Source organism: Rana temporaria, chromosome 5 (genome assembly GCF_905171775.1).
Source record: "Rana temporaria chromosome 5, aRanTem1.1, whole genome shotgun sequence".
Lineage (NCBI taxonomy): Eukaryota > Metazoa > Chordata > Amphibia > Anura > Ranidae > Rana > Rana temporaria.
This window is the reverse complement of record NC_053493.1, coordinates 416,544,741-416,569,849: the sequence shown is the minus strand read 5'-3', so window position 1 is coordinate 416,569,849 and position 25,109 is coordinate 416,544,741. Positions and strand designations below refer to the sequence as shown.

At 45.4% G+C, this 25,109-nt stretch overlaps 1 protein-coding gene across 1 annotated transcript; it reads left to right on the top strand.

Annotated features, from left to right (window-relative positions):
* Positions 1-5,884: 5,884 nt before the first annotated feature.
* Positions 5,885-24,861, top strand: LOC120941647 (E3 ubiquitin-protein ligase TRIM39-like). Its single transcript, XM_040355177.1, has 2 exons — positions 5,885-5,929; positions 22,823-24,861. Exon 2 carries the CDS (start codon positions 22,825-22,827, stop codon positions 24,418-24,420), a length of 1,596 nt encoding a protein of 531 aa, XP_040211111.1. The 5' UTR covers positions 5,885-5,929; positions 22,823-22,824; the 3' UTR covers positions 24,421-24,861.
* Positions 24,862-25,109: the final 248 nt, after the last annotated feature.

Genomic DNA, 25,109 nt, shown 5'->3' with positions numbered 1-25,109 from the left:
GTCTCCGCCTGGACACAGAAGGCGCCGGATGGAGGATCGGGTCTCCCGGTGGGACGGGAGGCCCGGTCAGAGCGGCGAAAGGCGGCGGGAGGGGGGGATGTCCCCTCCCGCTCCTCCGGCATAACAACCGAGCGGCTTTTAGCCGCATCGGTTGTTATGTTTGGATAGCCGATCGCCCGCTCTAAACAACGGTACCGGGATGATGCCTGCGATAACCCCCGAACGCCGCCTCGTTAATCGCGCGATAAAAAAATTTACGGCGTTAACATGGGTTTGTGTTAACGCCGTTAATAACGCGTTTAACTGACAGCACTAATATAAATATATATATATATATATATATATATATATATATATATATATAAGGCCCTGATACAACCTCAGGGCTAACTCCATTCTGCCGTTTGATTCAAATTAATATGGAGAGACTGTGCAATCCATAGACAAAAAAGATCACATCTCACCTTTCCAGCTTCTCAGCTCAAAGAGGAGGGCTATGGCCCACACAGCTTCCTTTTATTAAAAGCATAAAATCACAAATACATGCATTTGATTGGTTCACATTATACATACACACCCATCGACCCTCCCTCTCCTTGTGACGTCTGTAGCACATGGCACGCATTGCTAAAGTCCAGGAGCAAAGGGCAAGGAATGAAAGTCCTTATTTGGAAAACAGTTCTCTGTTCAGGGACAAAACTTCCTCCAGTGAGATGAAGACAGGAAGAGGGGGGAAGGGCTTACTACGTTTGAAACATGAGGGAAAGAAATGTCATCTGCTCCCAATCTTCAGTTCTTTATCCTTCATATTTTCAATGCTGAGTTCATTACTTTTAAAACTTAATTTCATATCTGACAAATCTTATCAAGGAAAATAAACACTTATTGTGACATATACTTTTCACACATGCATATATAAAAAGAAATATAAAAAAAACAACAATAAAGAAACAATATGAAAAAAAAATAATAATAAAAGAGATTAAACATTTTAGTGGTTCTAATAAAATAATTCAAAAATAGAAATTTTACCCTAATCCATCACATATATATATATACACATACATAAACATATATAGTTATTATTTATATCAATCTTTAAGCTTGCTTTTGCTGATATTAGGAGGAAAGAAACCTCCTTCTTCACATCACAGCAGCTTCTCACCCATATTGGACCAGTTTCAGCAGACATGTTTGGCCGTGTGTAGGCACGAGCGGACCATTTTCGGGCGGATCGGACAGGTTTCCAGCGGACAACTGTTTCCTGGACTTGCTTTAAAACAGTTCGCTGGAAACCTGTCCCCCCGACATGTACGGTCGTCTGTACAGACCTACCGTACATGTCCGGCCGCCCGCCATCCCTCGCATGCGTCGAATGACTTAGACGCATGCGTGGAAGCATTTTAAAGGCAGGCCGCCCACGTCGCCGCGTCTTTGTCGCGGCGACACCACGTCATCGACGCGGCGACACCGCGGACACGCCCCGCGTATTGTTTACGCGCGGACTTCTGTTCGATGGTGTGTACAGCCATCGAACAGAAGTCCCCGGGCAGACATGTCCGATGATAACGGTCCGCGGACCGGTTTCATCGGACATGTCTTCTCGTGAGTACAAGGCCTCTGAGCTGGAGAATCTGGGACGGAGATATTTTACAGAGATAGCCAGTGGGATCCTCAGATCTCACCTTCATAAACTGCTCACCTGTGTAAAAGTGAATGACAGAAGGGTGTGTCTTGTGATGAGAAGTGAAAAAACATGTTCTCCACTCCTCATCTCAGCTTCATAAACTGGCACACCTGAGAGATCAGCCGTGATCATCAGGATCTCAGCTCTTCTCTGTTTGATAAACGTACACCAAAGAGTCATGCTGAAAACGAGTGTATTGTGGGGGGGGGAGGGGGGGGTGATGACACAGCTTCCATAGATAACAGAACAGAATGGCCAGCACAGCTCTGCACCCCAACTTTTAGGAAACATTGCACTGTCGCCCCAACATGAGAGAATTGTGAATGGCTAGAAGGCAGAAGGACAATGCGGCCCGGATTCAGATAGAATTGTCTATCTATGGGTGGGCGTAACGTATCGCAGTTACGGTACGCCGCCGTAACTTAGGGCGCAAGTTCCGTATGCAGAAAGAACTTGCGCCCTTAGTTACGGCGGCGTAACGTATGTGTGTTGGCGTAAGCCCGCCTAATTCAAATGGGAATGATGTGGGCGTGTTTTATTTAAATTCACTGTGACCCCGTGTATTTGACGTATATTACGAACGGCGCATGCGCCATTCGTGAAAAAATCCCAGTGCGCATGCTCGAAATTACGCCGCAAGTCGTCATTGCTTTAGACGTGAACGTATTAGCGAACGACTTATGCAAATGACGTAAAATTATCAAAACTCGAAGCGGGAACGACGTCCATACTTAAAGTGGAGGTTCACCCAAAAAATCTATTTTTAACCACTTCCCGCCCAAGGACGTCATATGACGTCCTGGACTTTCAGTGGGGATATCTGAATGATACCTGCAGCTACAGGCATCATTCAGATATCCATCTCTTCAGCCGGCGATTCTGTGCACCATAAGAACGATCATAGCGGCGGAATTCCACCACTTGATCATTCTTATAGGCGGCGGGAGGGGACGCCCCCCCTCCCGCCGCCATCCGGTGCTTCTCCGGGCTCTCCTTTGCCATCAGAGACCCCGGAGAAACGATCCGCCGGCATCCGATGGAAACCATAGAGTAGACTGGTGACCAGATGGTCACCAGTCATCTCTATGATCGTCGGAGGCCCGGGCGCGATGTTATGACGTCACGCCCGGGTCCTGGAATGTAAACACAGCCGCAATCGCAGCTGAAAGCATTAGATCTGTGAATTTTTTTTCACGATCTAATGCTTTCCAGCCTGGAGGAGAGATGTGGGGTCTTATTGACCACCCCGCATCTCGCCATAAAGTGGACCTGTCACAAACCATTCCTATTACAAGGGATGATTACATTCCTTGTAATAGGAATAAAAGTGATAAAAAAAAAATGTCAAAAAAAGTTTAAAAATAAAATAAATTGAGTAAAATAAAGAATATAATAATAAAAAAAATTTTTAAACGCCCCTATCCCCGGTAGCTTGCGTTAAGAAGCGAACACACGTAAGTCCCGCCCACACATGTAAACGCCGTTCAAACCACACCTGTGAGGTATCGCCGCGTGCGTTAGAACGCCAGCAACAATTCTAGCACCAGAACTCCTCTGTAACTCTAAATTTGTAACTTGTAAAAAAAATAAGCGATGCCTATGGAGATTTTTAAGTACTGACGTTTGGCGCCATTCCATGAGTGTGCGCAATTTTAAAGCGTGACATGTTAGGTATCTATTTACTCAGCGTAACTTCATCTTTCACATTATACAAAACAATTGGGCTAACTTTACTGTTTTGTTATTTTTTAATTCACGAAACCGTTTTTTTTCCTTAAAAAAAGGCGTTTGAAAAATGATTGCGCAAATACCATGCGAGATAAAAAGTGGCAATGATCAGCATTTTATTCCCTAGGGTGTCTGCTAAAAAAACATATATAGTGTTTGGGGGTTCTGAGTAATTTTCTAACAAAAAAAAATGATTTTTGCATGTAGGAGAGAAGTGCCAAAATTGGCCCGGTATGGAAGTGGTTAACATTAGATTGGGCCTAATTGCGGGAAGCAGAATCGGGTGTTTTGTTTAAAATCAATGCAATACTTACCGTTTTACAGATAGATGTTCTCCGCCGCTTCCGGGTATGGGCTGCGGGACTGGGCGTTCCTATTCGATTGACAGCCTTCCGACCGTCGCATACAGCGCGTCACCAGTTTCCGAAAGTAGCCGAACGTCGGTGCGCAGGCGCCGTATAGAGCCGTACCGATGTTAGGCAACTCGTGACGCGCTGTATGCGACCGTCGGAAGGCTGTCAATCAAATAGGAACGCCCAGTCCCGCAGCCCATACCCGGAAGCGGCGGAGAACATCTATCTGTAAAACGGTAAGTACTGCATTGATTTTAAACAAAACACCCGATTCTGCTTCCCGTAATTTGGCCCAATCTAATGTTAAAAAAAAATTTCGGGTGAACTCCCGCTTTAACATTGGCTACGCCACATATAGCAGGGGTAACTTTAAGCCGAAAAAAGCCTAACGTAAACAACGTAAAAAAAAATGCGCCGGACGTACATTTCTGAATCGGCGTATCTACCTAATTAGCATATTCATTGCGTAACTATATGGAAGCGCCACCTAGCGGCCAGCGTAAATATGCAGCCTAAGATACGAAGATGTAAGACACTTACGCCAGTCGGATCTTAGGGAAATCTATGCGTAACCTGATTCTCTGAATCAGTCGCATAGTTACGACCACGCACACTCAGAGATTCGACGGCGTATCCGGAGATACGCCATCGTATCTCCTTTCTGAATCTGGCCCTGTGTGTCTATGGTCAGAACGGATTGAACATAGCAATTACATGTCCTGGAGTAATTCTTGCAGAGACTGAATCTCATATTAAATATAAAAAAACATTAGAGTTCCATCACTTGGGCAATAGCACAATGGTTAGAGGAACAGACTTACTTTTTTTAAGACATAAAAAAAATATGTTTTAACATTCTGCTAAAACCTTTGTGAATTAGTACTGAAAGCTTGCCCTGAAAAATTGTATGTTGGTGCAAATAAAAAAAGTATCATGGACACGACTCAATTTTTGTTTGCAAAAGAAAAATATTTTTGCCCAAAAAAAAAAAAAAATTTAGCAAAACAATATCACCAAAAGAAAGCCCTGTATGTCCCAAAAATAAGAGATTTGCGTTACATCGGGGGGAGATTTACTAACACTGGAGAGTGCAAAATCTGGTGCAGCTGTGTCCAGGGGCGGACTGACCATTGGGACTCTCGGGCACTGCCCGAGGGCCCCATGCCACTAGGGGGCCCCATCAGGGTTGCCAGGCTCAATAAAACCAGGGACAGTATGTAAAAATCTGTGTTTTTTTACATCTGTCCCTGATATGTCCGAAACCGACATGCTTTTAATGTGAAAATTCTGAGATTTTAGCTGTTCTGCCTCTGTACTGCCTCCTGGTCGTGGTGGCCATCTGTAAGCCTGGGGTCCCCATAATCTTCTATTGCCCAGGGGCCCCATGATTTGTCAGTCCACCCCTGGCTGTGTCTAGAAACCAATCAGCTTCCAGGTTTTATTTTCAAAGCTTAAAGGGTCACTAAAGGAAAAAATTTTTTTGCTGAAATGACTGTTTATTGGTTATAGAGACATAAAAGTTAACTGATTGCTTTTAAAAATGATTAAAAATTGAATTTAATCTATCATATAATGTGCCTCTAGTTTCACTTTCGGTTTTAAAGGACATACATGAAGTTCCGGGTGAGAGGTGAGTCGGGAAGACTCACAGAACAAAAACAAACAAATCCAGGGCAGTGTTTTGTTTTTAAAATGAATCTGATTGGTTCTGAGGAGTTTTAGACACACAGTAATGACAGCTTAGACCACCGTGAAAATCTCCCAGTATGATGGTTATAAGGAAACAGGCAACCAGGAAGTGTGGAGATCACAGCAGAATTACAGCTACTTCAAAGCAAAAACGAACAATGAGGACATGAAACCAGTACTGCAGTAAGGTAAAGGAAGCTATTTAGCTAAAAAAAAAATTTCCTTCAGTGATCCTTTAATTGAACAAGGTGAAGTTAGAAGCTGATTGGCTCCCATGCACAGCTGCACCCGATTCTGAGTGCTCCAGTTTTAGTAATACGCCCCCTCTGCTGGTCACGTGACCCCACGACATCATCACATCGCCCATGTGGCCGGTCACATGACCAGGACGTCTTCCTGGGTCCTCCCCCCTTTGTGTTATATTTCCTGCAGAGTGGTTGTCGGTTGCATAAGACATCTGTGCATAGTGGAGGTGAGTGCTCTGATTTTTAGATTGTAAGCTCCATGACCAAGGCCTTCCTATTCCTTATTGTGTTTCTTTATATTGTAAAGTGCTGTGCAAACTGTTGCGCTGTATAAAAATAATCGTAATATTTGCTGGTTGGAGTCGCTGCGTTTTCTCGCCTTTGCTTGGGGGGTTTGTCATGTTAGGCGAATGTTTAGCGATCGATTTTTTATGTGCAGGTGAGCAAAAGTTCTTTGAAGTTTTATTGTGAGCGATCGCCGTCCGTCTTCTGCTAGTACAGCTCACGTGTGGCCGCTCTGGAATCGCACAACAGTGAGCGTTTTGGGTCTTATTCATCTTAAGCGGTACCCCAAACGCAGTGCGATCTTTCCAGCTTGACGAAACGCGAGTGTAAAATCGTTTAGGAGCCATTTGTACTTGGCGATTTCCCTACGATTCCAAAATCGTGCAGAAATTGCAAAATGCATGCGTTTGGGTGCTATGCAGTGTGACAGAATTGTGCGCCAGAACGCACCTTTGAACAATCACGTGAAGCTTGTAGCCCCCCCCCCCCCCCCTGAGCCCTCATTCGCATTGAACACGGCTTTGAAATCGTGCGACTTCATCTGAAATCGCACAATTTCAAAGCCACATTTTAGTGCCTTGTATAGTGTTGTGTGTTTTTTTTTTTTTTTTGCGACTTGAAAGCATCCTTAATGCACAGATGTCTATTGAAGTCGCACCCGAAATCCCCAAAAGTAGTGCAGGAACTCTTGCTATGCGATTTGCCAAATCACTTCAATGGGAACCAAGGGCTTGGGCTGCATTCACATAAAAAAAAAAATTGTGTGGCATGAACGCACGTGAGTTGCACATCAGAGGGACCATTCGCTTCGATGGGCTGCCCTATGCGCGTTTGTCACCCAAAAAAGTTCCTGCTCTTTTCCGGAAGGCGCAGCAGAATCGCATAGCGTTTGGGGTGCCAGTAGCCCCCAGTTCACACCAACCGCAGCTTTTGAAATCGCACTACTTCAGCATGATTTCAAAGCCGCCGGTCAGTGCGATTTCATGTGCGGCTTGCCAACATCTGTGCGACTTTATGCGCAAATGTTGATGCAAGTGGCGTTGGAAATCACCCAAAAATGGTGCAGGAACATTTTAAAAATTGGCACAAGTCGGAGTCGCATTGATATGAACGGTTCCATAGGGTGCGGCTTGTAATGCATAGAAAAATAAGTGCAGCGCTGATTGATCCGTGAAAATGCTGCCAAATTCACATTACATGGAAAATAAAAACAAAAAAAGTAAGATTCACACAGCATGGATGTAATGGTGTTTAAAGTCCATGCATATATTACCGAATTGGTGAATGAAAACGCCAACCAGGTGTGATAAGCAATGTGAGTAGTTCATAGGTGTGTTTCCCAATGAATGAATGAAACAATTCACATATAATAACAGTTCAAACAAATGAAGTCAGCAGTAATGGCTTGTCTGTAGCAATCCTCAAAATATAAAAAAAAAAGGGGGGGATGGGTATTCTTACCAGCTGTGGTGGACTTACATGCTAGTATAGTATTAGCAGTAAGTCAAATCAGGCATGGTGGTCACAATGGACCCTGGGCTCTGTGCAAATGGCTCTGCAGGGATGGTCACTCCAGTTGAGATGGTGAAACCGGTCTGGATCAGACACCTTGCTTCTGGAACAGGAACCCGGATAGGCAAGGCCAGCGATGGAATGGCCAAGCTCATGAAACAACACAGTCAGTGTGGTGGTAGGAAACAAAAAAAGGAAAATGCTCCCAATGGTGCAGATCAAAAAAAACAATGAAGGTTTTTATTAATATAAAATAAAATCACGTGATACAGTTTAAAAGCAGTATGGGGTACTATGTATGTTACCCCATACTGCATCACGTGATTTTATTCATTTTATTTTAATAAAAACCTTCATTGGTTTTTTTGTTTTTTATCTGTACCATTGGGAGCTTTTTCCTTTTTTTTGTTTCCTACCACCACACTGACTGTGTTGTTTCATGAGCTTGGCCATTCCATCGCTGGCCTTGCCTATCCGGGTTCCGGGTTGTGATAATGATAATGTCCATATATTCCTAGAATAGTGGTGAACCACTAATAAACACAGGAGTGAATCTTCTAAATGGTCCAGAAAATAAACATGCAATCTTCTCATGGACAGCAATGCTTCAGATATTCCTTCCACCAATTACGCAAAACGACACCCAAAAGTGCGGATAATAAATGCGCTTACCAAAGCGATTAGACTCCTTTAACTAAAAAGAGAGTCAAAATCGCTTGTGCAGTTGTTAATGTCTGCAAACATGTAGTGCGTCACGCTTTTTACTAATTTCCCATCATCCGACCCTGTGAGCTGGCGAGGCGAGAGGAGACATACGCCACACGCAAAATTGAGGTTTGCTACCTCCTCTATTCAAGGCCCCCAGTGTCGGGATGGGCACCTTTTAATGTAAGTGGCCACTTGGCCCATGATTTGTTTTATAATTTTAAAATAAAAACCGGTTGCACTATGGAGCTTTTTTCTGTTTTATGTCCCATTTATGAGATTACTGGGAGAAGATTTGCCTGTGTTTAACCACTGGAGGACGCACTACATGTTTGCAGACATTAACAACTGCACCAGCGATTTTGACTCTTTTTAGTTAAAGGAGTCTAATCGCTTTGGTAAGCGCATTTATTATCCGCACTTTTGGGTGTCGTTTTGCGTAATTGGTGGAAGGAGCATTGCTGTCCATGAGAAGATTGCATGTTTATTTTCTGGACCATTTAGAAGATTCACTCCTGTGTTTATTAGTGGTTCACCACTATTCTAGGAATATATGGACATTATCACAAATATATCTATTCTCTGATATATGGTTTTGGGAGCACATCGCTCTTTAGAGGTTCTTTTGTGGATCTTTTCTTTTAAATATTGACCCAACTAATTCTTTGGAATTTGGTTTTGGTTGATATATTTTGAACATTTTTTATTCTATATCACATGAGTTTTGTAATTGCTATCACATATCGATCAGATTTATTTATTTATTTTAGTATAATATTTCTGTCATTCAGTAATAGGTTTGCTATATTCCTGTCACAACAGCGCCCCCTACCAATCACTTATAAATGCCCTATGAAGCAATTTAAATTGGGTTTCCCTCTAGGATTCATTGATGTTAGTTTTGTATCCTCTGTAGTAGGTGGGGAAGGTTGTCTAGAGCGGGGTCTCCAAACCGGCGGCCCGAGGACCTTTGCTTGCCTTTATGTGGCCCTTGGGGCACTATTTCTCCCACTGATGCCAACAAGGGGGCACTATTTCTTCTACTAAGATCAATGATGGGATACTATTCCTCCTACTGATGGGGGCCCTACTCCTCCTACTGACCACCAACCCTGAAGCCACATTTATTCTCACTGGAGCTGGGTCCAGGACATTTTCTCGTCTCGTCTTTCAGGACAGCACTTGGAGAGAGCGCAGCTCCACCCACTTCCCAGGAAACACTGCAGCTATAGCTTTAAATTCCGCCCACTTCCACCATGACCTCAGTTGTTGTGTTTCCTCCGGCCATGGTGGAAGAGCTGCAGGGAACCAGGGGTGTGCTGTACTCTCTCCAGGTGGAGATGGCAAAAAGCATACCTGCGGTCGGTTGTATCTTGAATTTCAGGCAGACCCAGCATCCCCTCTGACGGGCGGGGGATGCTTCGGTGCTCTCCCCTTTCTCGGGCCCAGCGAGGGCGAAGGCTGCTGGAGGTGTCTGCCCCCATAGGCGGCTAGCGTGGGCTGAGGGAACAGGTCAGGTGCCTGTTCCGAGTTCACGTGGAGCCGTTCCGGATGGCGGGCGACGTCATTTCCGGGGGGGGCGGAACTTCCGGCGGTGCGCCGGCAGTTCCGGTTCCAGCTGCTGGAGCGCAGAAGGGAGGCGGCCTCGGCGGTGCACTTCCGGTCCTCGTGGCGACGAGGTTAACCGGGAAAATTTAAAATGGAAGAACCGGACGGCTGCTATACGCTGGGAGCGATGGAGACAGCTGAGGCAGCGGAGGTGGCGGGAGCGGGAGCCACAAGCACCAGCCTGGCCCAGGTAGGAACAGCGGTTTCCACTCTCCTGGGTTCTGTGTCCCTCCTGTTGCCCCTTAAGGGGGAGGGGAGCCTGCAGCACTATCCCTGGTGAATGTCTTTGGGAGAAATGCTTGTTTGTGTTTGCACAGTGGTGATGGGAACTAGGTGTTTTGTTCACTGCTGTGGGTGGCATATTTATTTGCTAAATGTTCTGATACAAAAAGTAAGCATAGCGTTGTTGTCTTTTAATGTTTTGCAGAAATGTAAAGAAAAGCTTAAGGATGCATTGCCACCACCTAAAAAGAAGTGTGCTGTTTGCAAAAATTCCCTCATTAAGGGCTCATGGCATAAGCAATAATGCAAAACCTGCATTGCAGATTTGGTTAGAGAGGAAGCCTCTGCCAGTGCACCCTCTGACAACCAAGGAGAGTGCTTTCCTCCTTTAGGAAGGAATTGGAACAGACCTTTTCATCGTTCCGTTCCTTCCTAGACAAACGTCCGTTTTCACATTCTACCCTAGGGCTTCCACTAGTCCCAGGGGGGGGTAGCTAGTGAGTCTGAGGATGAGGAGCCTAAGAGTGGTGGTTTCAGGGTCTGATGCAGAAGAGGACGATGATAGAGATAAATCCTCTTCTCGTTACAAATTGTCATTAGAGGAGGTAGACGATCTCCTAAAAACAATTCATGCTACCCCTAATATTAAGGAGGTAAGGCCCAATTGTCGCTACACGACAAAATGTACCAGGGGTTAGATGAGGTTAAACACAAGACCTTTCCAGTACACAAAGTTTTATCGGATGCTATCAGGAGAGAATGGAAGGATCCGGAGAGGGCCCCCTTCTTCTCTAAATCTTTGAAGAGAAGGTTCCCGTTTGATGAAGACGAAGCGCAGGTCTGGAATAAGAAACCCAAACTTGACGCAGCTTTTTCAAAAGTGTCACGTAACACAGATTTAGCTTTTGAGGACATGGGTGCCTTAAAGGATAACATGGACAAGAGAGCTGATGCTCTTCTTAAAAAGGCGTGGGATTCCACACTAGCCAACCTCAAGCCTGCTATGGCGTCTACAGTAGTAGCTAGGAACCTGGAACACTGGCTGGATAAATTAAAAAGCCATATTGAGGCAGGTACCTCTCGCAAGGAACTTCTGGAGTCCTTACCAGTATTGGTCAACGCTGTAGGGTACATGGCAGATGCCTCAGCGGAATCAATAAGGATGTCAGCTAGGTCCTCGGCCTTAATTAACTCGGCTAGGAGAGCCCTGTGGGTTAAGACTTGGTCAGGGGACGCAGCTTCAAAGGTGAAGCTGTGCGGTCTACCTTTTGAGGGGGACTTAGTGTTTGGTTCTGGGCTAGAGGCAGTCCTAGACAGAACAGCAGATAAGAAGAAAGCTTTCCCTTTAAAGAAAGTAGTGCCACAAGCCAAGAAGAATTTTCGTTCTTTTTTCCAGTCCCAAAATTCAAAGGAGGCACAGAGAGGTGGTAAGTCCTGGCGGCCTCCGAGGGGCCGAGGCAAGCCGGGGGTGTTGTTTCATTCCCCCAGTCAGCCCTCAAAACCCCAATGACGGTCTTCCAGCTGTGGGAGGGCGTCTTCAGTCCTTTCTCCCACAGTGGGAAGTAGCAACTTCCAGTGCGTTCGTCTTGAAGGTGATCGCAGAGGGCTACGCACTGGAATTTTCGGAAAATCCACCGTCCCGGTTTTATGTGACTCAGTTGCCAAAAGATCAGGAGAAATCTCAGGCAATGATGACACTAATAGAAGATTTTCTTCAGCAAAGGGTTATCACTTCTGTTCCCCAGCACGAGGAAGGGTTGGGGTGTTACTCCCACGTGTTCTTAGTGAGGAAGCCGTCAGGAAAGTTCAGATTGATTCTAAACTTAAAAATCCTGAACAAGTCAATCCGTTACAAAAAATTCAGGATGGACTCCATCTATTCAGTAAGGAAGCTTCTCCCTTCAGGATGCTTTCTTGCTTCAATAGATCTGAGGGATGCATACCTGCATGTCCCAATAAAGGCCTCATCACAACGCTTCCTTCGCTTGGCGATCAGGACGGGGAAGGAGGTGAAACATTTTCAATTCAGAGCCCTCCCCTTCGGGCTCTCCTCCTCCCCCAGAATATTCACAAAGGTAGTGGCAGAAGCACTAGCACCACTCAGGTTGGAGGGAGTGTCTGTGATCCCATACCTGGACGACCTCCTACTGTTTGCCAAAACAGAGGATCGGTTGCTCAGAGACCTGAGGAGGACTCAGTCCCATTTAGAGGAATTAGGTTGGATTTTAAACAAAGAAAAGTCGAACCTGGTTCCCTCTCAAGTTATAGTCTTTCTGGGGTATTCCATAGACTCAGTTCAGGAAAAGATCTTCCTTCCGGAGGAAAAGATTGTCAAAGTACAAGCAGCAGTAAAGGCAGTACAGACAAATCTCCCAATAACTGTCCGGACAGCTATGTCCACTCTGGGTCTCCTCACAGCCTCTATTCCAGCAGTTCAGTGGGCCCGTCTCCATGCAAGAGATCTCCAGCTGGCGATCCTCCGAAACTGGGCTTTCGGGAATCCTGGAAAAACAGTTTTTGATCCCACCTCAGGTAAAAAGAAAACTTTGGTGGTGGAGGACTCGAGCAAATCTGAGTCTGGGTCTGTTATGGACCTTCCCCACGACAAAGATCCTAACAACGGATGCGAGTTCCTGGGGGTGGGGCACCCATCTCGAGGGACAGATGGCCCAGGGATCCTGGTCAAGGGAGGATTCCAGGAGATCCTCCAATTGGAGGGAGTTGAGAGCCATTTTCATGGGACTAAGGGCCTTCAGTCAGCCTCTTCAGAGTCAACATGTTCAAGTCCTATCGGACAATGCCACGGCAGTGGCATATATGTCAAAGCAGGGGGGCACGAGAAGCAGGTGCCTACTGAATCTGGCCTTGCAAATTCTGTATTGGGCAGAAGTAAACGTGGCATCCTTGTCTGCTGTACACCTGAAGGGCGACCTGAACCATCTGGCGGATTTTTTGAGCAGACAGAGGGTTCTGGAGTCAGAATGGAGCCTAAACCAAGAGGTGTTTCAGGAAATAGTGGACAGGTGGGGAACTCCCCAAATAGATTTGTTCGCATCTCAAGCCAACACAAAGGTCCCACGTTTTTTCTCCCTCAACAGGCTGGACCAAGCAGAGGGACTGGATGCGTTAGCCCAGCGTTGGTCCTTCCGCTTGTGCTACGCCTTTCCCCCGGTTCAATTGATCCCGCTAGTTCTCAGAAAATTGCAGGAGGAAAGGACGACTCTGATTTTGGTAGCTCCTTATTGGCCCAAGAGGCCCTGGTTTTCAACCCTGTTAGATCTAGCAATAGAGGCTCATTGGCTGCTTCCAGTCAGGAAGGACTTGCTGTTCCAGGGTCCCCTTCTGCATCCAGACGCAAGTCATCTAAAGCTTGCGGTTTGGCTACTGAGGAACAAATCCTAGAGAGTAAGGGTTTGTCTAGACGTTTAGTTAGTACCCTGCTTAGTAGCAGGAAAGAAGTTACCAGGGCTATTTATTTTAAAACCTGGAAAATTTTTTATTTTTGGTGTGAGTCCAAGGATTGTCCTCCTTTAAGTATTTTGTCGGTCCTGGAGTTTTTACAGGACGGGATGGACAAAGGTCTGGCAGCCAGCACCCTGAAATCTCAGGTTGCTGCACTTTCAGTTTTTCTAGAGAGAAGGTTATCTCTGGATCCCTATATTATCAGATTTTTTAAGGCCTTAGCCAGGGCTAGGCCTGTACCGTTTAAATTTTTTCCCAAATGGGATTTATCAGTTGTTTTAAGAGGTCTGACTAAAAGACCCTTTGAACCACTTGTAGAAACTTCACTCAAGTATTGGACGTTGAAGTTGGTTTTGCTGGTTGCAGTCACTTCAGCTAGGCGAGTCAGTGAACTTCAAGCCTTGTCAATTATTGAACCCTTTTTGACCATCTTCCAGGATAGGGTTGTGTTAAGGACAGATCCGGGTTTCCTACCTAAGGTAGCATCAGCTTTTCATAGAACACAAGAAATAATTCTTCCTACATTCTGTCCAGATCCATCTGGTCCAAAAGAGAGATTTTCATACTTTGGATGTAAGAAGGTGTTTAGTGCATCTAGAGATCACTAGTGAATTTAGGAAAGCAAATTCTCTCTTTGTGTTGTTCTCGGGAGCTCGGAAAGGCTATGGAGCTTCCAAAAACACTTTAGCTAGATGGCTTCGTATGGCTATCCATGAGGCTTACAAGGCCATGGATATGGAACCTCCCACGGGAGTGGTGGCTCATTCTACAAGGGCAATGGCAATATCCTGGGCGGAAAGAGCTGGAGCTTCACCAGAAAATATCTGTAAAGCAGCCACGTGGACGAGTTTTTCTACATTCACTCGCCATTACAGAATGGATTTGCTCGCAGCAGCGGAGCAATCTTTTGGCAGGAAAGTCCTGCAAGCGGTGGTCCCACCCTAGAGTAAGTACTCGGTTATCATCTCCAAGTGCTGTCCTGAAAGACGAGACGAGAAAACCTTAGTTACACTTACCGGTGACGGTATTTCTACGAGTCTTTCAGGACAGCACCGATAACCCTCCCTTGGTTTTTATAAAGGTGAATGTATAAATGCTAACATGTATTATTGCTTTGTTCTGCTTATCTAATTTCAGCATGGCCGGAGGTACTCGTTAACAACTGAGGTCATGGTGGAAGTGGGCGGAATTTAAAGCTATAGCTGCAGTGTTTCCTGGGAAGTGGGTGGAGCTGCGCTCTCTCCAAGTGCTGTCCTGAAAGACTCGTAGAAATACCGTCACCGGTAAGTGTAACTAAGGTTTTCTGCCCCCCGCTGGCCACAATCCGGCCCTCCTATTGTCTGAAGGACAATAAAGTGGCCCTTTGTTTGAAAAGTTTGGAGACCCCTGGTATAGAGGAATGTCTTTTCCCCAGGCTTTTGAAGCTGTGTACTCCAGTGGCTTGGTGTAGAAAGGTATGAGAGGATTATAGACCTCCGCTGTAAAAAATAGTCCGAGCTGCAATGAGTTTGTCTAAAAATGTAGATCAGAATCTGAGATGTGATTTTTGACAGATTTTGTTGATGAAGGTTGAAAGCTGCATGACGTAGAAGATGTGTTGGTCCGGAAGACCAAAGTCAGATGCAATTTTTTTTTTTTTGGTGGGATTTAAGACGCTCATTGACTGTGTCGTAAAGAGAAACCACGTTCGTTAGGCCTTTAAGCTTCCATGTGTTGAATGCTTTATGGTGGGTCGTCTGTGGTAGCATGGGGTTGCCAAGTAATGGTAGAGATGTGTGGAGAGACCCCCAAGGGTCTGCTATGAAGGATAGATGGTATGGATGTGCCTTGGCCGACTCCACCCCAAAGTTGGTGAACTTTGATCCCTGAACTAACCAGTCTAATCCTAGATGAAGTAAGCAAGATTAATTATACAATCAAATAAAAGGGAAACCTGCCTCTTCTTCACTCTTTGGGAGATATAGTTTCGTTAACGCAATGCAAAATCTTTTACAGCGCCACAGGAAGGCCAAAGAGCTCTATAGATCTTTTGAATGTCCTTATGCTTGATTAGTATTGGCATTGTTTGCATTGGGTACAACAGACATGAGAAGCTGACTGCAAAGCTTCATTCTCCTTTAGATTTGTAGTGGGATTTGGAGGTTGACCGGAGGACGCGATTGGTGACGTAGGGGTTTATTTTCTCGCTTAAGTATTGAGCGTTTCCTTGTGAGTGTGGCAGAGGGTCTTGAATGTGACCCAATCATTTGCAGCTAGCCATTGGAGGGACCTCAAGACTGGGGAGGTTGGTTACCAGTCTGGCTGCCGAGTTCTGGACGACTTGTAGACACGAAATCTGGTATTTGGGTAGTCCTAGGTAGAGAGAGTTTGCGTAGTCGAGTCGGGATTTGATGTTTGTTCCAACCTCTACTGCTGTATCCTCTTCCGGGATGAAGGGGATGAGTCTACGCAGCAGGCGGAGAAGATGGTGAGAACCACTGACTACTGCTCCTATTTGTGCGTCCATCGTCATGTCTGAGTCAAAGATGACTCCGAGGCTTTTAACTTTGTTGCTTAGGATGATGGTTTGTCCAAGGATGGTGGGTCGATTTGTGTGAAAATTAAGAAGTTCTGTTTTGGAACCATTGAGTTTGAGGGAGCTTTCCGTCATCCAATTATCGATGAGAGTGAGGCATTTTCCTAGTTCGTGATATTGGTCTTTTTTGTTGGTGATTTGAAAGTAAAGTTGCGTGTCATCAGCATAAGAGTGGTAGCGCAGGTCCTGTTTGCTGATGATTTTGAGTAGTGGACAGAGGTAGATGTTGAGTCCTTGAGGGACTCTGCATGTAATGGTCCGTGTTTCTGACATGAAGCCTCCTAGTTTCACTGTCTGCGATTGCTTTTCTAGGAAGGATGCGAACGAGGGTAGGGCCAAGTCCGAGACTCCGGCTACTTCTTTGAGTCGAGTGAGCAGGGTGTTGTGGTCTACCATGTCAAAAGCTGCACTAAGGTTCAGCAGCACTTCTACAATTTATTTTATTCTTTTTTTTTTTTTTTTTTTTTTTCAGCCCTGTTGGGGGGGGGGGGGGGGGGCTTTGGTGAGATATCAAGGGTCTTAACAGACCTCTGACATCTCCCCTTTAAGATAGGGACTAGGGACACATGTTCCCCAGTCCCTTTCTCAGCAGCATTAGCTGCTCTGAAAATAAATGGAGTGAAGACAGCATCTTCTCTTCATTCATAAACTGAAACATTGTAATCACAGTTTACGATGTTTCAGTTATGTGAATAGACAGTCAGTGATCACTCACTCTGTCCATTCGGAGCCGGATTTACCGGCTCCTACCCCGCTCTCCATCCTGACATTTCCAGGGGGTGGAGGAGGAGCACGGAAGGGGGGACACAGAGGGAGGGAGAGAGACTGCAGCAAAACAGAGGGGGGCTGGAGGAGGACACGGGACAGTCAGCGGTGATCGCGTGTGGGGGAGTTACAAGCACCGATCACCGCTGATTTTAAAGCGGCTGAAAGTCGGGGGAGGGGGGGGGGGAGAAACTGAGAAATTACTTTTAAATCTATACATCAGTGCTTGTAACTTCCCCACGCACTGATCACCGCCGACAGTACAAGTACTCGGGCAAATGCTTGGTATCGGTACCGATGCTAGTATTGGTATCGGGACAACCCTAGTTGTAGGTGTTGTACTACTGCTTTCTCCATGATCTTGGAGATGGTATTAAGGCTTGTTACCGGTCTGCGATGGTTTGGGTCTTTAGGGTCGAGGTTGGGTTTCTTTAGGAGGGGTTTAATTATGCCTTGCTTGAGGGAACTCGGAACAATACCTTCTTTGAATGATTGGCTCATGATGTGCGTTATGGTGGGTGCCAAGATGTCGGTACATTCTTTCAGGAATTTTGTAGAAATGGTGTCATTTGGTGATGTGTTGTCTCGGAGGCTTTTGGTGGTGTTGATGGTAATTGGGACCAGCGAAAAATTTGTGGATCGCAGCCTTTTTGTATTGATTTCTTTTTCTTGCTTTGTCTGAATGGGGTTGGTTGTGTTTTTCTGTTAAATTATTACACAAATATTTTTGGTTTTGTCAATAAAAAAGAAATCGGATAGTTCATTACAGAATTATTGAGTTGAGGTGGGGTTCATAGACTGAGCGACCCGTTTGAATAGTTCCCGCGGACGGTTTAGGGCTTTTGAGATGGTGTTTGAGAAGTGTTCTTCAAAGCAAAAAAAAAAAAAAAAAAAAGATCGCTTTGTGGTACTTCTTGGGAAGTTTGTCATAGGTAGAAGTCTTGCCTTTCTACAGTTAAGGCTGGAAATGAAGCTGGCCTTGAGTATTGTCAAAGGTCGGGTCTCAGCCTTATCGGTACTTATTCAAAGACCGCTTGTTTCTCATTCCCTGATCTGGGCCTTTATACAGGGGGTGATGCATATTCATCTGCCCGTTAGGTCACCCTTGTGCCCATGGGACTTGAATCTTTATTTTGTCTGCTACAAAACAGCCTTTTGAGATTTTGCACCATATTCTCTTTGTCCTTTTGACAAGAAAATTGTTTTTTATGGTCGCTATATCTTTTGCAAGAAGAGTCTCAGAGTTGGCAGCTTTTTTCTTCTAAAAGGCCATATTTAATTATTCACAAGGATAAGGTGGTGTTGCGTCCTCATCCAAACTTTTTACCTAGGGTAGCGTTGGGGTTTCATCTGTTCCAAGATGTTATGCTGCCTTCCCTTTTTTATCCGGAACCTCGTGTGGACGAAAGGTCTTTAAATTCTCTGAATGTAGTGAGAACAGTGAAGGCCTATCTGAAGGCAACCGCTCAGATCCAGAAAACCAATGTTTTGTTTGTCCTGCCAGAATGCCCTAGAAAGGGACGGGCAGTGTCAAAATCTACTATTTCTAAGTGGACTCAGCAAGTTGTTCAAGATTTGCAAAGGAAAGTTCTTATTCAAGTTAAGACGCACTCTACCAGAGCAGTTGGTGCTTCATGTGCAGTGCATCATCAAGCCTCCATGACTCAGATTTGCAAGGCCGCTACTTGCTCTTCAGTCCATAGTTTCACCAGAATTTATCAGGTGGATGTTAGGCTTCTTTCACACTATGGATTGTATGTCCGTTTTATAATATCCGTTTTACACCTATTAACGGACGTTTATTAACGGATTTAATAACGGATACATACGGATAAATATTTTACCATTCTTCCTTTATTGAAAACGGATAATGTTTATCCGTATATATCCGTATACATCCGTTATATCATTCCTTTCTAACGTCCGTTAATAAAAAACATTTCACCCTTTCTTGAAGTCCAGCTCCAGAAGTCGTATGGATATTCAGGGGAACCCCGCCGTCAATTTAAAACAAAAGTGACGTGCGGTTCCCGGTAAATATCCATAACCAGACCCTTCAGGTCTGGTATGGATATTCAGGGGAACCCCGCCGTCAATTTAAAACAAAAGTGACGTGCGGTTCCCGGTAAATATCCATAACCAGACCCTTCAGGTCTGGTATGGATATTCAGGGGAACCCCGCCGTCAATTTAAAACAAAAATGACGTGCGGTTCCCCCTAAATATCCATTACCAGACCCATTATCCGAGCACGTTGACCTGGCCGGCCGCAGAAAAGAGGGGGGACAGAGTGCGGCCCCCCCTCTCTCCTGAACCGCACCAGGCCACATGCCCTCAACATGGGGAGGATGTCCCCATGTTGATGGGGACAAGGGTCTCATCCCCACAACCCTTGCCCGGTGGTTGTGGGGGTCTGCGGGCGGGAGGTTTATCAGAATCTGGAAGACCCCTTTAACAAAGGGGACCCCCAGATCCTGACCCCCCCCCCTGTGTGAAATGGTAATGGGGTACACTGTACCTCTACCATTTCACGAAGGAAGTAAAAAGTATTGTAAAAAAACACACTGACACAAAAGAATAAAGTCCTTTTATTAAAAAAAAAAAACTCCAGCGCTGAAAAATCCACTCGTTCCCGGCTTCCAGCGTTGTCCTGATCCTGCGACGGGTGCGGGTGATCTCCCGCGATGAGAAGATCCAGCGTCGGGTGATCTCCGCTCCGGCGATGTGAAGATCCATCCATCCGGCGCAGCAGCATCCCGGACCTCCTCTCACCGCTGGGCACAGCCCAGCGAATGAGCGGCTGAAGCAGTGACATTTCTTATATAGAGGAGGCAGAGCCACCCGTCACGTGACCCTGCCCCCTCTGACGTACCTCTGCTACGTCACTGGGGAAGACCAAGAAGAGGAAAGACCTTTCCTCTTCTTGGTCTTCCCCAGTGATGTAGCAGAGGTACGTCAGAGGGGGCAGGGTCACGTGACGGGTGGCTCTGCCTCCTCTATATAAGAAATGTCACTGCTTCAGCCGCTCATTCGCTGGGCTGTGCCCAGCGGTGAGAGGAGGTCCGGGATGCTGCTGCGCCGGATGGATGGATCTTCACATCGCCGGAGCGGAGATCACCCGACGCTGGATCTTCTCATCGCGGGAGATCACCCGCACCCGTCGCAGGATCAGGACAACGCTGGAAGCCGGGAACGAGTGGATTTTTCAGCGCTGGAGTTTTTTTTTTTTTTAATAAAGGACTTTATTCTTTTGTGTCAGTGTGTTTTTTTACAATACTTTTTACTTCCTTCGTGAAATGGTAGAGGTACAGTGTACCCCATTACCATTTCACACAGGGGGGGGGGTCAGGATCTGGGGGTCCCCTTTGTTAAAGGGGTCTTCCAGATTCTGATAAACCTCCCGCCCGCAGACCCCCACAACCACCGGGCAAGGGTTGTGGGGATGAGACCCTTGTCCCCATCAACATGGGGACATCCTCCCCATGTTGAGGGCATGTGGCCTGGTGCGGTTCAGGAGAGAGGGGGGGCCGCACTCTGTCCCCCCCTCTTTTCTGCGGCCGGCCAGGTCAACGTGCTCGGATAATGGGTCTGGTTATGGATATTTAGGGGGAACCGCACGTAATTTTTGTTTTAAATTGACGGCGGGGTTCCCCTGAATATCCATACCAGACCTGAAGGGTCTGGTTATGGATATTTACGGGGAACCGCACGTCACTTTTGTTTTAAATTGACGGCGGGGTTCCCCTGAATATCCATACCAGACCTGAAGGGTCTGGTTATGGATATTTACCGGGAACCGCACGTCATTTTTGTTTTAAATTGACGGCGGGGTTCCCCTGAATATCCATGCTCAGTAAAATTAACGTCCGTTAACATAACGGACATTTACGGAGACATTTACTAACGTCCATGTGCCATAGACTTCAATGTTAAAATATAACGGACGTTAATATATCCGTTACTTGCAACGGACAAAAAATTTACAAAAAATAGTGCAAGACCCGTCACATATTCCGTTATAACTAACGTCCGTATGTTATAACGGACTATTACGGATCTTTACGGAACATAAAAAAATCCCATAGACTTTAATGATATTTTATAAAGGACGTATAACTTCCGTTTTTTAACATTATCTGACGATTTTAAAACGGATTATTAAAACGGATTTATTTTGTAGTGTGAAAAGGGCCTTAACCACTTAAGGACCGGACCAATATGCTGCTAAATGACCCAAAGGGTTTTTACAATTCGGCACTGCGTCGCTTTAACAGACCATTGCGCGGTCGTGCGACGTGGCTCCCAAACAAAATTTGCATCCTTTTCTTCCCACAAATATAGCTTTCTTTTGGTGGTATTTCATTGATTGCCTCTGCGATTTTTATTTTTTGCGCTATATACAAAAATAGAGCGAATTTTTGCAAAAAAAATCAATATTTTTTACTTTTTGTTATAAGAAAAATCAAACTAAATTTTAGTCAAACATTTAGGCCAAAATGTATTCAGCCACATGTCTTTAGTAAAAAAAAATCGCAATAAAAAAAAATGGCTACCTAGCGGGAACAGCGACACTAATACAGCGATCAGAAAAATGATCGCTTAGTGACACTGGCAATAGGGAGTGAAAGGGTTAACTAGGGCGGTGATCAAGGGGTTAAAACTTTTAATGGGGGGGGGGGTACGGGGGCTACCCTGGACCTAACACCAACTGCCTGTCACACTGACACTAAATGCATTGATCAGTACATATATGATAACTGCATTCAGTGACACTGTGACAGGGGGGTGATCGCAAGGGGTTTAATGTGCCTCTGTGTCCTGGTGTCAGTGTAGTGTTGTGCAGACTCACTGTGTGATGTGATCTCTTCTCAGCGGCGGTTGAAAATACTGCCGAGAGGAGAGATCACATCACTTCCTCCTCCTGTGTTTACACAGGAGGAGGAAGTGACACGCAGGGGGAGCGTGCGGATTGGCTGAGAGCGATCCGGAGGGGCGGACAAAAACTAACAGCCGCCCCCTCATCCTGGATCGCTCGGACAGCCACGGGAACCGCCGCATGTACCGGGGGGGGGGGGTCCCGATCGGACCCACGTCTAGGCAGGGACGTACAGGTACGTGGATGTGCCTGTCCGTGCCATTCTGCCGACGTATATGTACATGCGGCGGTCCTTAAGTGGTTAATGGGTGTGAGGATAGCATCTTTGGATGCAATGTGCTGCGGGCGGCAGTATAGGTCCTCAGGTTTGGCGATCTGATTTTATTTTTTTCTCCCTCCCCTCAGACGGCATTGCTTTTGGACATCCCATATAGAAATTACTAAGAGCCTCTGTGTCCTGTGATGTACTCCAAGAAAAGGATTTTACAGGCAAGCTGTTGTAGAAATATAAAAAAAAAAACAGGATTTTTATATTTAAAAGCAGCCCGGAGTTGGGTAAAAGTAAAGTTGTTGATTGACTCTGGAAAAATATTTCTTTTACACAAAACATGTAAAACATATCAACATGTAACCAGTTAATAGAACTGCATTTACTTTCTCAGTGTTCTGTTTTGTGATGTTCTCTTTCAAACGATGCAAACAAGTCTAAAGCCTCATACACACGATCGGATTTTCATCGGACAAAGCGTAGGACTTTTGTCCGCAGTGCGTTGGCCATGAACTTGTCTTGCATACAAATGGCAAAGAATTGTCGGCCAACAAACACGAAAAAAAAAATTTTCCAGCTCTTTAGCGAGACCCTTTGGGCAACTTCTGCTAATGTTGTGTTATGATCAGCCTTGTCTCTGATCGTGTGTACGAGGCTTTACAGTCACTACAGCATGTGACCAGAACACTCCCGTGTATGAACATACCACTTCATCTTATAGACATTAACTTTATTCACATACTTGCAGATATAAGTTGCAAAACCCTGTGCAGAAAAAATGTGTGTTGTCCTCTGGTTTCTGATTGTCAGACTTTCAGTTTCCTTTATCTCTTCTGTTGTCAGAAATGGCGTCTGCTGATCTGAGACGAGAGCTGGACTGTTCCATCTGTCTGGAAATGTATAAAGATCCTGTAATGCTGAGCTGTGGACACAACTTCTGCCGGGTCTGTATTGATCGTATGTGGGATGCACATGAGGTGTCTGGAGGTTATTCCTGTCCTCAGTGCAGGAAAAGATCTTGGAGTCGTCCCACACTGCAGAGCAACATAACACTACGTAATATAGTGGAGACTTTACGATCTACTCATCCAGATCAAAAGGAGACTGGAATCTTCTGTACTTATTGCTATCACTCTCCCGTACCTGCTGTTATATCCTGTCTGCTGTGTGAAGCTTCTCTGTGTGATAATCACCTGAGAGTCCACAGCAAGTCACCAGAACATGTCCTAACCGATCCCACCACTTCCATGGAGAACAGAAAATGCTCCATCCATAGGAAACTTCTTGAATATTACTGCACTGAGGACTCTGCCTGGATCTGTGTGACCTGCAGGCTGGATGGAGAACACCAGGGACACAAGGTGGAGACTCTGGATGAGGCCTCTGAGACTAAAAAACAGAAACTGAGAAATGTTCTGCAGAAACTGATTTCTAATAGAAAGGAGATTGAGCAAAGAGTCCGGAGTCTGCAGGAACATAAGGCAAAGGTACAAGAAAGATCAGCCAGTCTAAACGAGAGAGTCACTGCCCTGTTCATAGAGCTCAGGAGACATCTGGAGGACCTGGAGAAGAGCGTTCGGAGGAACATCTCTAGCCAGGAAGAGCGGATCTCGCATGCATTGTCTGATTTGATTGATCAGCTGGAAATAAAGGAGGATCTGTCCAGGAAGATGGAGGACATTGAGAAGCTGTGTAACATGACTGACCCACTGACTGTCCTACAGGAATCAGACACAGGGGACTTGTGTGATACTGAGGAGGGAGATAATGAGGACAGAGAGAGACATGATGGACTCCTCCATGATGGAGGGGATCTGGATGTGTTTGGAATCTCACACACATTACACACAGGGTTATCTGATATGATAAAAGAGGTAAATGTATTCTTCAATATACAGGAAGCTTCAGACATATTACTGGATGTGAACACGGCTCATAATTATCTACAGATATCAGATGACATGAAAACTGTATCCAGGTCAGATATAAAGCAGAATCGTCCAGAAACACCGGAGAGATTTCAGTGGTGGTCCCAGGTATTAAGCAGTCAGAGATTTTCCTCGGGGCGACATTACTGGGAAGTGGATGTCAGTGAGTCAGGAGATTGCAGTGTTGGGATGTGTTATCCCAGTATAGAGAGGGGAGGAGTGCAGTCACTGATTGGAGATAATAAGAAGTCCTGGGGTTTGCGCAGGTCTAGAGGTGAGTGTTATCTAAAACATGACAAGAAATGGATCATCATATCTCCCTATCTCCCCAGTAACAGAGTCAGGATCTATGTGGATTATGAGGCCGGTCAGCTGTCATTTTATGATCTGTGTGACCCGATCAGACACATCCACACCTTCACCACCACCTTCACTGAGCCCCTCCATGCCGGGTTATGGGTAGGAAAAGGTTCTATAAAGATCTCTGGGACGGTCAGGAGATTTTTTCTTTGATCACATTACAGAAAATATGAACTGAATCTCATGAAATCTGGTGAGAAATGTGAACAGTTTGTACAGATAACATATTTCTTCAATTTGGTGGATCTGGAAGATCTCGGCACAGGAGAGTCTCCTCCATCACGTCCACAACCGATAAGACGGGGGAGGGGATTGGGGGTTTATTTGTACAATCTCCTTTAGATCTACCATCAGCTGTGTAGTATTTGTACCTGCCTGATTTGAACTAAATCTAATTTTAACTTGATACTACATATTTTTTGGTAAAGCTAAAGGAGATTTGGTAGTGTGTGGTCAGCTTTAGATTTACCAAAAATAAAGGACACACATTATCTGTTCATATTGTATTCAGGAAAGTACTGGCACTACGTAGTTGATGGTAGATCTGAAACCGATTGTACAATCAGATTGTATGATCAACTTTAAGGGTTATGTTGGGTTAGGGGTGAAGGTGTTTTTTTTTTTAATTTTTTTTTTTTTATAATTGCTTCTTTTCTTTATTATACCATATTATACCACATACATACAAAAAAAAAAGGAAACATGAACAGATAAAGACAACAAGAAAAAATACAAAAAACATCACCGTACATATATAGATAAAAGTACCTACATTCCCCCCCCCCCCAAGAGCACCCTCAGATTATGTTGCTTTCTTCCCCTTCCCTCTCTCCCCCCCCCCA

What these genes read in the sequence shown, in the direction of transcription:
- LOC120941647 (XM_040355177.1), top strand. Translation starts at nt 22,825, where the DNA reads ATGGCGTCTGCTGATCTGAGACGAGAGCTGGACTGTTCCATCTGTCTG.